At 39.0% G+C, this 13069-nt stretch overlaps 1 protein-coding gene across 2 annotated transcripts in view; it reads right to left on the reverse strand.

The window, feature by feature from the left end:
• Positions 1-13069, reverse strand: part of tapt1b (transmembrane anterior posterior transformation 1b) — a 97895-nt gene that overhangs the window by 38727 nt on the left and 46099 nt on the right. For both annotated transcript variants that reach the window (XM_078215109.1, XM_078215100.1), the window contains exons 8-11: positions 9624-9704; positions 6786-6895; positions 4196-4255; positions 846-914 (exon numbers count right to left, since the gene is read on the reverse strand). In XM_078215109.1, coding sequence (XP_078071235.1) covers positions 846-914; positions 4196-4255; positions 6786-6895; positions 9624-9704 — 320 coding nt within the window. The remainder of the gene's footprint in view (positions 1-845; positions 915-4195; positions 4256-6785; positions 6896-9623; positions 9705-13069) is intronic.

The following is a 13069-nucleotide window of genomic DNA, read 5'->3' on the forward strand; positions in this document are numbered from 1 at the left end:
CCATTGGGAGGTGAGCATTTGTTGAGGCAGTCCTGAGTCAGAGCAGTTTTTGAGGGAGTGTGCAGGCAAAATCATCTAAAGTGAAAAGTTGAAATCCTTGTGAGGGAGGCAATTTCAATGAGATTTTATGGTTCACAATGGTAGGTGGGGTTGCTGAGAAATCCATGCGATCTGTCTTGGTTGCAACTGCCATTTAATGCGCACTGTGGTGTGTGTGACCACAGTTACCTTGTTAATTCATAGCCACCTCATGTTACCTCTAAATATTAGAGTATAAAATGGATATTGTAACTCACTTTACTTTTCTGATGTTTATAGTAAAATGTATTTTGTTCAAAACTATGGAATTTTGTGGCTTTATTCTCCTAGTGGGTAACTGGGATCTCAAACTTAGTCTACTTTAAACAAAAAGTCACCGTTCCCTAATCAGGTCTTAACATCTCGTGCTTAACATTACTGATAATGGTTTTTATTACAGATTTTATTTACTTAACTGAATTCAGTTTATTAACTGCCATGATGAAATTTAAACTCACATCTCCAGATTACTATCCAGAGTTCTAGATTATTAATCTCATAACAACCATGTATGCTATCAGATCTCCTACTTGTTTGAGACATATCCATCATTACCCTGTGCTGTGTATTAGTCTCTCCAAAACTCAGTCTTGGCTGAAACACTCCAGTAGAGATGACATTTTTAACTCGAGTTATAGTGAGCAAAAGTCCAAAGAGGGACTTTCCAACTTCCAGTCCCAACAGCAATAATGACCATGACCACAATGTGGAAATGCAAAGAATAATTCAACTTTCCAGTCAAATGCATTATACCTATTTTAACTTACCAGAACTGCCAGTGGAAGTGGTATAAATCCCATTCTTCTGGAAACTGTATCACTATAATCGGTATATGCCTATAAGAAAATTATCAAGCAGATCTTAAGGAAAGGATAAACATTGAAAAAATAGTGAAGACAGCTAACTGGTGAGTTGGTGCAAATTTCCTAATAATTAGGTGCAGCAACCATTCTCAAGAAATACATTTTCTAGGTAGAACGGGTAACGGAAGCAAAAAAAGCCCCACCAAAATAATTAAACTATAAATAATTTTATGATATATTGCTCTACAAGAGGAGGTGACTGTATAAGATGTATAGCTTACTAACAGATCCCAACAACTAAATAAGGAAGTTGAAGCTAGAAGATCAGTAATAAGAAGTGAGAAATATGCATACCTAGTATAGCTTAATGTGTAACCTGTTTAAGTTAAACATGGGATAATCAATCCACATTGTACTATATGTATGTATCAGCTGTTTAACAGGACGCTTCAAAAGTTGGACCAACTTGCCAGCAACAGGTACAAAGGAAAGCACGTGAATACAACTTTCCATCCATTTTTTAAACAGCAAGTTAAAACAATTACTTTCGTGCAGATATTCTCTATTGAAGAGATCATGTCTGTTGCCCTAATAGAATGTCCCTTAATCTTACCTGGGAATTGCACATAGAAAGTAGCAGCAACCAGCAATCTAGTGCACTAAGCAACTGCTGTAGCTGCAAAAAGCTAAGCTTCAAGTGCTACTTTTTGGAAGCCATCAGACACATAACAGCAGCAAATGTGAACTTTCGTTTTCACTTTTGCTTATCCATCTTGTGGATAAGTACTTGATTCTTTTATGGGATTGGGAATTTGAATCTGTAAACATAAACCACTATGTTGTGGCATCATACATTTATACTCCTGTTTCTATATCATTCCAAAACCCTTGTTCCTTTCTTTTTGCACACTTCATGAACCTGATTTTTTACGATGTGGGGCGGAATTTTCCCCCCCAAAAAAGTGATGATGGCGAGAAAACCAGAGTGATCCATGTCGTCCATCAGCCGTACTCTGCATCGCTATCATCCCGTACTTAAGTCATTTTTTGGGAGAGTGGTGAGCCTGGCTGCAGAGCACTTAGGCGCATTTCACAAGGGTGCTCAATATCTCAGTGCACTGGGAGAACCTCCCCTCATCGGCAGCATGTTCCCCCACCCCGACATGGGTTGCCAGCATCGGGACTCTCCCATTGGGTCTCCCTGTCTGAACTCCAACATGCTCCCCCCATCGTGACCGCCCATCAGTGGGTAAGAGCGTGTCACTCACTTGACCGCTTTTGTTGTTTGTCCCTAATTGAGCAAGGCAAAATCAACCATGCTATTTTCAAATAGGAGTCACGTATTGGTCAGACCAGAACAACATTTATCAAAATATACTTCAGTTGTCAGGTTTCTAGTGATGTACAAGTTGAAGGGCCATGAAAAAAGAAAACCGGTCCATTCTTCGTTACCTACATTGTTGCTGTTCTCGCTGGATGCCTCTGGCAATACAGTTAGACCTGCGGGATAGCTTGTAAAGCACTATGAAAGAAACATTACCGTTTGGAAGGACAGCAATCTACTATTCTCAAATTTTCTAGGAGAATCTCGGTGACACAGAGGATGCTAATAAAGGATTTGGTTTTAATTTTGCTAGAAGTAGGCGGTTCTCGCAAAACAGTTGAAATGCATGAGTGACGGCAATACTATGTGGCTGCCAATGAGGGGTGATATGTGCAATTGTGACAAGCTGGGACAGTGCAGCAACATTCAAATGTATTCAGTCTTCATCTTGATAGATCTGTTGAAAAGAGTGAGTGAAAGGAATAGGGTGCTAGTTATGCAAAAGGAAGAATTACAGAAGGTTGGCCATGAGCCAGAGATCTATTAAATGTCCAGGTGCTGTGTTCAGAAATGGCACGTGACAGGATAGAAGCAAAGCAAGAGTCAGAATCAGAGTGCAGAAGCTAATACCGAGAGATTTGTCAGTTTCTTTCCCTCCCCAAGTCTTCTGATACATCAATCCTGATAAAATAAAAACAGTTTACTATTTAAGAAATTTGTGTTTTTAAAATTACCTGGAGCATACTGTCAGAAACAAAACGCTTCTGTTAATAGTTTGCCATAACCCTATGCACGTGTACTGCATGCTTGCTTTGTGGAAAAGTTGGATTGCAAATCCCTTTTGTAGCTATTCTCCTGTCTAAAGCAATGAGTGTTTTGGTTTTGATTGTTGATGATTTAAAAATTCAAACCTATTTATAAAGACTGTGGATGTTTTAGCAGTAACGCATATATTTTGTATTATGTGGCGAATATGGTGACCTGATCACAAGTTTGGCAAGAATCAAAATCCTAATGGACAACACTGGCTTAGCAGACTAACATTTATCATCACTATTACTCTACTCTCAAATGGCTTCTGCCTTCATTTTCTATATCTGCCTCCAAACTTGGACAACAGTTTGGTGTTGTTCCAAGCAAACTCCATCCTACCTGCATCAACATTATCCCAGTACAGGACCTCTGACTACTCCAGGCTTCCTCCTACTTCCTCCATCTATTTCCCATTTACTGCTCAAGTTCTTCTATAGGATGAGGCTAGAAAAATACATGAATGATGGTGGATTAAGTTTTCTTACTGATTTGCGTGTGCACATCAAAGATTTACATATAATCTTTGAAGTAGGCTTGTAGATTTTCCACACAGGGCATGTATGTGTGCCAGTTCTCCTCATGACTTTGAATGAGATCTGAATCGTTGCATAAAATTACAGGTCAATAATCACTTGGCCTATTTAATCTGGACAACATAAAATGCTTATTTCAGGAACTTTCTATCCTGGCTCAAAGCAGCTGAAAGAAAAAAGGGAAACCTGCTCTGTCCCTGAGCTGGCTACTTTCACACTTGATTCTCTGCAGCCTGAAACTAGCCAGTATAAGATTAACTTATGTTTTATTTTTATAAGCACATATTAAACTCAGCAAATAATATTCACAATAATTCAATAAAATCTGAGGCATAAATTACACTTTTACAGTGGTTTATTATAACTTTATAACCAAAGAGTAAAATCAGCATAAAAGCTTAAATGTGACCGATTCTCAGGATTTCACAATACAAGGAATGTTAAGAGGAGTTTTGTTCTAATTCTTAAGGGTGTCACAGTCATAATTCTAACTACAAAATATTGGATTTCCAACATAAATTGTTCCTTTGAATTTGTATTTTGAAGCATGGAAATCAAAATTTTAGGTACAATTTTAGTTTAAGCATTTTGATAAAAAAAAGTGTAAAAAAATAACAGACAAGAAACTACATTCAAGTACTTACATTTTTTTGACGGCTGCTGACCAAATCAAATGCAAGGCTGGCTCGATACTCGCTATAAACCTGTGTACAGGAAAAGCATAGCCAATTTTGGCAGGATGTTAACAACCCACATGCAAACTTAATATTTTGCATTCACAATCTTTTTGTAGACACTATACCATACTGTACATTAAGGGTTATTGTCTGAGGATGGAGAGGAACAAGAAAAATACAAACATCCCCCAAAAAATGTGGCTACAAACTAGAATTTCAATATCACACACTGGATTTCAATTCGGCACAAGTTGATTTACACTCTCATCTCTGGGTCAAATTGTTGTGGGGTAAGTTCCATTCTAGTCACTCTTGAGGAGAACCATCTTAAAATGATTAGAAATGAGCACTAAACATTTCTGGTTACAATGTATTATGGGGGCAGTGTTTTTAAAAATTCATTTACGTGTGGGCATTGCTAGTTGGGCCAGCATTTATTGCCCATCCCTAGTTGCCCTTCAGAAATTAGTGGTGAGCTGCCTTCTTGAGCCACTGCAGTCCCTGAGGTGTAGGTACACCCACAGTGTAGGATTTTGATGTGGTGACATTGAAGGAACAGCGATATATTTCTAAGCCAGGATGGTGAGTGACTTGGAGGGTGGTAGTGGTGCTGGTGGCAAATTTAGCTCGAGGCTCATATTACAATTCTACAGGGAGATGGAAATATGCTAAAGCATTCAAAAACTGACCATTTGGTAAGAGTTGAGGAACAGAAAAGAATTGTTATAGCGGAGAGTATTTACTATAGACTCCCAAGTAGTGAGGAGGAGATAGAGAAGCAAGTATATTGGCAGATTTTACAAAAATAATACAGTAGCAATAATAGGGAACTTCAATTACCCCATTATGAACTAGGGTGAATATAGAGGACAAAGATGGTGTAGAATTCCTAAATTGTGCAATGGGGAGCTTTCTCGGCCAAGGAGGAAGGACACAGTGTAGATGTAGTTCTAGGGAATGAAGTAGGAAAGTAGGGTTATGTTTCTGTGGGAGAACATGTAGGAAATAGCAATCCTAATATAATTAAGATACTTGGAGACGGGCAAAGAAAATTCAACAATGAAAATATCCAACTGGAAGAGAGCCAATTTCAATGATTTGAGAAGGGATCAATACAGGTCAACAGAAAACAAAGATTGTTCAAGAAAACAGTAGATGAGCAATGGCCGGCTTTCAAGATAGAGATAATTTGTGTACAAACCAAGCATGTTCCCATAAAGTGGATTTCCAAAGCGACAGCTCATTGAATGAAAAATGGCGGATTGAATAGAACAGAAAAACAGGTTTATAGCAAATTTCTGGTGTGGAATACAGTGTAAAATACAGAGTGCAGAGGAGAACTGAAAAAAGATACAACAGTGGCAGAGAGAGAATGAGAAAAGATCAACAGGTAATATAAAAGAACAACAACAATCATTTATAAAATTACAAAAAGTAAAGGAATGGTGGGTGCAATTAGGGATAAGGATAGTGAAAGCAGAGGGCATGACTCAGGTACTGTCTTCACAAAAAGGATGAAGAAGTTAATATTGCAATAAGGAAGGAGGAGTGGAGATGTTGGATAGATTAAAATAGCAGAATGGAGGTGCTAAATAGGTTAGTATCATTCAAAGTTAAGAAGTCATCCATCAAGATGGGATGTATCCACAGTTGCCAAGTGAAGCCAGGACTGAGATGATGGTCAATGATCACCCAAACAGATTCGATTATCATTATCAACATCCTGGGGGTTACCATTGACCGGAAACTGAACTTGACTAGCCACATAAATACTGTGGTTACAAGAGCAGGTCAGGGTCTAGAATCCTGAAGTGAGTAACTCGCCTCCTGATTCCCCAAAGCCTGACCACCATCTACAAGGCACAAATCAGGAATGTGATGGAATGCTCTCCACTTGCCTGATCGAGTGCAGCTCCAACAACACTCAAGAAGCTCGACGTCATCCATGAAAAAGCAGCCTGCTTCATTGGCACCCCATCCATAAATATTCACTCCCTCCACCATTGACACATAGTGGCAGCATTGTGTACCATCTACAAGATGCAGTGCAGGAACTCACCATGGCTCCTTAGACAGCATCTCCCTAACCCACAGTTATTCTTGGAAACCAAGGTCAGCAAACACATGGGAACACCACCACCTGGATGTTCCCCTCCTGGTCACTCAACGTCCTGACTTGGAAATACTTTGCTGTTCCTTCACTGTCGCTGGATCAAAATCCTGGAACTCCCTTTCTAACAGCACTGTGAGTGTACCTACACCACATGAATGTACCTACACCACATGAATTGCAGCAGTTCAAGAAGGCAGCTCACCACCATCTTCTCAAAGGCAATTAGGGATGATCAATAAATGTTGGCCTAGTCAGTATGCTCTAGCATATGTGTGAATGAATAAAGACAAACTTATGTCAGGTGTTGTTGGTGAAATTTGGCTGTGCTACACTTCAAAAATAATTTTTGGGTATTGAAATGCTTTGGCATGTCCGATGCATTTAAACAATACTACACAATTACAAATTCTCTCTTCTGCAAATAATAATTACCTACATACTCACATCAGCTGTAATGTCATTAAACTTTGTAATAAAAGCATGTTTAACCACATCCACAGCCATTTCCGATGCTATTACCATGCAAACATCTGGAAACAACACCCAAAGATGATCTAGAAATAGAAAAAAAATTGAAAAGTTACTGAAATAATTCCCTAACTCGATATTCAATGAAAATGACAAATTCATACCAAATTTTATCTGATCAAAAATGGACACAAATTCAAAGTTTGTTTTGACTATATTTTAGGCTACAGACATTCCTTTTAGTTACTCTTTCTTATCTGTCCATCTCACATATTTCACCCTGGTGAACAGTGCTGGAAAGGCATATGAACAAAAGACACATTTTCCTTCAAAAATAAATGGGTTATTTACTTATGTTCCTTATTTAGAAGCATAATGATCAACAATATCACTTACTTTCAAAACTCAAATACAGTCATAGGAAGATTGTGATCCACAACTTCCAAGTAATTGGTGTGCTATTCACTTTACCCTTGTTTAAAAATATTTCAGTATATCTGCTTGGAGCTGTAAGTCATAGTATTTTAGCATTCTCACAAATAAATAAAACTTGACATATCTTTGACATAAACATTCATTATTTGTTGAATTTAGCAACCTTCTACATATGAGTAAAACAAAAATAAGGGAGAAAATAAACTGTTGCTTTATAAGCTATATTCACTATAGCCTTACAGGTAGTGCTGCCACCTTTTGCCCAGTTATATAAAATGCATTCCTATATGACAACGCTACAGTTTAAAGTACGTCACTGGCTGTAAAGTACTTGGAGATCTCTCGAAGACTCTCTAGAAATTCATATCATTCAAGTCTTTCTTTTGATGTTGGACACTGAATAAAATGTTCTCAATGTGCAATGTGGGTGAATTCTGGCAAGCCAAGTTGTTTTCCAAATTAAGCACAGCAACTGAAATCAGACTTCTGTTGTCTGGCTTTTCGTTATTACAATTACTGGATGACAAAATGAGCAAGTGATTTGTTCCAACATTGTGATGTCATCATTAAGATTCCAGGGAAAGCCTATAGATTATCTCAATTATACCAAGAAATAACTTTTAAAAATTGGATATCCAATTAGTCTAGGTACAGTCAGTTGTAAGTTGAGATCTACATGAATAAACTACACGCAAAGATTTAAGGCAACTTTACAATTACTTGAGGTTCAACCACATGGCAGGTGATCGAATAGCTCATTCTTTCATTCTCCATGAACATTTGGATGTCAATAGTTGCGTCTAAAAAAATTAGAATGGGCTTACAGCTCAGGTTAAAAACCTGTTCGAGAAAGCCTGATATGCTAAAAGAAGCAAATGTTTAGATTGATTTTGTAAATAATAAGTGTTTAAGGGAAGATAGGTGGATTGTGAATGCTCCACGTGACAATCTCACTGAGAATAATGATTGCCAGAAGCTCACGTGGAAGGGACCTTGCTTTTCTAGCCAGTTTGCAAACTGTCAACTCAAAAGTTACACATCATTATATTGTAATATGAAGCAATATACCAAATTTCATTTTCAAATGAAATCAAACTATGCCCATATAAATCTTAATGTTAGTTGTGGCTTAGTTGGTAGCACTCTTGCCTGAGTCAGAAGGGTGCGGCTTTAAGTCCCACTCCGAAATATTGAACAGAAAAATCAAGGCTGACACTCCATCCAGTACTGAGGGTATGTGAACTGCCTAAGTGCCATCTTTCAGATGAGATGTTAAACTGAGGAATGTCTCTCTCTCAGATGGATGCAAAAGGATCTACTGCACTACTTTGAATAAGAGCAGCAGAGTTTTTGACTGTCCTGCCCAATATTCACCCCTCAGTCAACATCACTAAAACAGATTATCTGACCATTATTATACTGTTGCCTGCGGGGACTTGCTCTGCACAAATTGGCTGCCATGTTTCCTACATTACAATAGTGACTACTCTTCTAAAATACTTAATTAGCTGTAAAGCACTTTGGGGTGACCTGTGGTTATGAAAGATGCTATATAAATGCAAGTCTTGCTTTCTTTATAATATTGTTTTAACTTTAATTCGCTTGTTTTCAGTTTGTCTTGTACCCATACTAATAAAATGTTCTTTCACCTTTCTGAGCAGTACAGGACAGGCTATTATATAATTATATTAAGTGCAATAATGTATTAAATATATAGCTGGGGTCCTAGCACCGATCCTAGTCACTGCATGTCATTCGGAAAAAGACTTGTTTATTCCTACTCTTTGTTTCCTGTCTGCCAACCAGTTTTCTATCCGTCTCAAAACACTACCCCCAATCCCATGCGCTTTAATTTTACACTCCGGTCTCTTATGTGGGACTTTGTCGAAAGCCTTTGGAAAGTCCAAATAAAACACATCCACTGGCAAATACAACATAATTTAAATTAAGGGGGTGAACTTCCACGATGGTTCTTCTGTCCATTGGCTGAAACTTTAACAGTAGAACTGCAGAAACATTTTTTTCTCAGAGGTTCTGCAGCTTTTCCTCAGTCATTACAGCAGGTGATCTCCCACAAGAATTGATCCTCAAAGACTTCCTTAATTTCTGTCACAACCCAAGTGAAGGTAAATCTAGACTGTTTTATTTCCATACAGACTCTATTCAAGTAAGCAAAAATGTTATTGAAAATTAATCCATTCTGGAAGTTAATGCACCTAAAATACTTGAATTAATTCAGATTGCAACAAATCAGGGGTTAAGTATTATTGGATTGAAGCATCTATTATTCTGCAAAGCAAATGGACAAGAAACATCTTGAGTCATTAGGATTGTTCAGAGAAAACTGAAGCTGTGAGAAATTGTATGCAATTCTTATACCTGGGTTCCATGAAAATTGTTCCATATTCCTCAGACAAACAATCAGCAGCAGAACATAGTTGTTGAACCTCTCCCTGATATCTGCAAAACAGATTGTGTCTACATTGAATGATGGTGTATAGAAGAAGTTGACATTTATTGATTCTGTACCATCATATTTTACATGGATGCTAAGAATTTTATAATTTTTACCAAGAAGTTCCAAGTGCTCTTTCAAAAATATACAGTAACAATTTATAGTACATTCAAAATAAAATCCCGCAGATTAAACAAATTAAAATAAATGCACATGGATTAGAAAAATATTTTGAATAAATAATTCCATATTTAACATTTTATTTTCCACTGCAATGTTTCCTTCACCCGAGCATACCCCAAATCCTGCAGACGCCCAATTTCAACCGGCCATCAACTTAATATCACCTCCATTCCACCAACCTCATCTGGAAGACTTGTTCTCCCCTCCCCTCAAGATCTTTACAGAAAGAAAATCCATTTTAATTCACCCTACAGTCTCCCACCTGCTTAGGCATTCTATTGAATAGGCAAATTATTATGTGGTAAGACGCAGAATTGGGAAACAGGATATGTACTCAAATTAACAAAATGTGAATGGTCATCTCCAGCAAGAATCTGTACTGGGACTTTAACATTGCAACGGAATATTGATAGATTAAGTGAGCAGGTAAAACTGTGATAGATGGGGTGCGATTTTCCAGCCTCGCTCACCCCAAAACCTGAAAACCCCACCCGAGGTCAATGGGTCTTTCCATGGTCTGCCCCTTATCCACTCCAATTCCTGTGGCAGACGGGACGGTAAAATTCACCCCATGGAGTTCAATGTGGAAAATTCAATTCAATTCAAATGGGGCCAGAGCAGTAGCCTGGGTCTATGGATTACTAGTCCAGCGATAATACCACTATGAGAATGTGGAACTCTTTTCTCCAAAACCAAATCTTCCACAACCTCCCATAAAAAACCACTGAAACTAGGTTAATTAAACATTTTAAAAGATTTTGGAACCAAGACAACTAGATAGGGTTAAATTACAAATTAGCCAAAAGCTAAGAGAATTGCAGAGCAGATTCAAGGGGCTGAATGGTCTATTCCTGTTACTATAGAAACTAGAAGCCATTCAGTCCTTCAAGCCTGCTCTGTCATTCATTTTGATCATGGCTGATCATCAAATTCAATATCCTGATCCCGCCTCCCCCACCCCCTCCCAAAAGAAACATAGAAACTAGAAGCAGGAGTAGGCTGTATATTTCCATGTCTTAAATTCTTATCTAACTGGTTCTTAAATTTCTCCAGGACTTCTAGCTTAACTGCTTAATCTGAAAAGTGATTCCAAGTGTTGATCATTCTTTTTGAAGAGCTTCCTTTCATCGGTCTTAAATTTATCTTGCACAAGTATTAATCTGTGCATCTTCTTCCTATACTGGCAATTTAGTTTACAGATATGTTCTAGATTTACCTTTGACATTCCATTACTAACTTGCAGATCTCTCCAAGTACACTTCTCACATGGGTGGAATTCTCTCATTTTGAGACTAAGTGCCGTAGCGGGATGGAACATGGTGTGTTTCCCACAGTGGTGGCCGAAGGGAAAACACAGTAAATCTTCCAGCCCCCACCATTAATTACGCACCAAGGTTTTTCATGACGTTTTCAGTGGCGGGGCAGGCTTGGATGGTGTGTAGTTCACCATCGTGTCCGCCACATTGAAAAGGAGCCCAACATCACTGACCCACTGCTTAAGAAAGAAGGTGGACTTCCTGAAAAAGAAGACAGATCTCCAGGAGCAGTCGGGAGAGCGGAAGATGTACCTCCTGAGGGTGAAGATGGATCTCCTGGAACATTCTGAGGTTGGAAGATGGACTGCTCCAGGACACCTGATCTGGAAGGTCCACATGCAAATGCTCCCCCGACCCACTGGTGTGGTGTTCCAGGATTGTGGGTGGCCTCCATCCCAAACTCAGGAGGCAGCCTCAGGCATTGTTCAGATGAGGCCCAGCAAGCCATGTTGTACAAACATGTTTCATGTTGGTGTGCTTTCCCGCCAGCATTGCGGAGAATCTGGTGTGACGGTTTGGATGCAAGTGAGGTTCATGCCATCCTCCGGCAGGTTTTCCAACCCGGCATGGTGTGTACCAGTGGAAGATCCTGCTATAAATTCACATTAGCGTGAAACCAACTTCTGGCCATCCTGCCACATTCTCCCATTATGCCTGGCGAGGGCTTGGGAGAATTCCACCCATCATGTTCCCAGGTTGGAAAGTCCAAGTTTAATTATTTTTTTCTCCTCATAATTCAGACCAGAGACTGAGAGTTACCTCTCAATATTTCTTTGTCTGAGTCCAGTTGGTCAAATATTCGTCCTGTCTTGATTTTTCAGAATTGGATGCAAAGCGAAATTTGCCAGGAGGTAACATGTCTTTATTTTTCAAATACAATTCAATTAGCATCAAACATTATGAACTTGAGTCAGGATAGTTACTCACTTAGGAATGGGTCAAAGATTGCATTTTCCAGCAATGAACCTGTCATACTGATAGAGGAAGGATACAACAAGGGGCAGAATATGGTAGAAGGATGAGGGAAAGAAAATGGGTCAGAGGCAGGAAGAAATTAGTACTCACAGGGGGATTTGGCAAGGTGGGTAAAAGGGAGAAAAAGGGGCAAGAAGAAGAATACTTGGGCTGAGAACTGGAAGGAGCAATGTTTAATTTCTCTCCCAATCTCAGATTTTCAAAAGGCCCCATCAATTAAAGCCTACACAATTTAAATAGCAAGATCTTCCATTAACTTGTGAGCAAACCCTTCGGGAATCCCACGCCCACATTTCACCAAGTCAGTAATCCAATTAAAACCAGGAACCATCATTTTCAAAGTATATTATAAAGCTGAGCCTGAGGAATTTGTGGGAGTCAAAGCACTAAACTTGGAATATGGCCACAATTTTATGTGGAAGTAGAAACCTCCCACTGTGGTCCTCTGCCCGAGTCACCCCATAACAATTTAATTGCTGTTGGCTCAGGATGTGACTTCCACTCCCATCTGGGAAGAAGTGCTTATCCAAGAACTGGTGGCCAAATGGCAAGGAACTCTAGCTCCAGCAGCACTACCAGGAGCAATGGCCACTGCCAGAACACAGTAAGAAGTTTAACAACACCAGGTTAAAGTCCAACAGGTTTATTTGGTAGCAAAAGCCACACAAGCTTTCGAGGCTCTAAGCCCCTTCTTCAGGTGAGTGGGAATTCTGTTCACAAACAGAACTTATAAAGACACAGACTCAATTTACATGAATAATGGTTGGAATGCGAATACTTACAACTAATCCAGTCTTTAAGAAACAAAACAATGGGAGTGGAGAGAGCATCAAGACAGGCTAAAAAGATGTGTATTGTCTCCAGACAAGACAGCCAGTGAAACTCTGCAGGTCCAC

The sequence above is a fragment of the Mustelus asterias genome, chromosome 1, assembly GCF_964213995.1.
Source record: "Mustelus asterias chromosome 1, sMusAst1.hap1.1, whole genome shotgun sequence".
In the NCBI taxonomy this organism is placed as follows: Eukaryota; Metazoa; Chordata; class Chondrichthyes; order Carcharhiniformes; family Triakidae; genus Mustelus; species Mustelus asterias.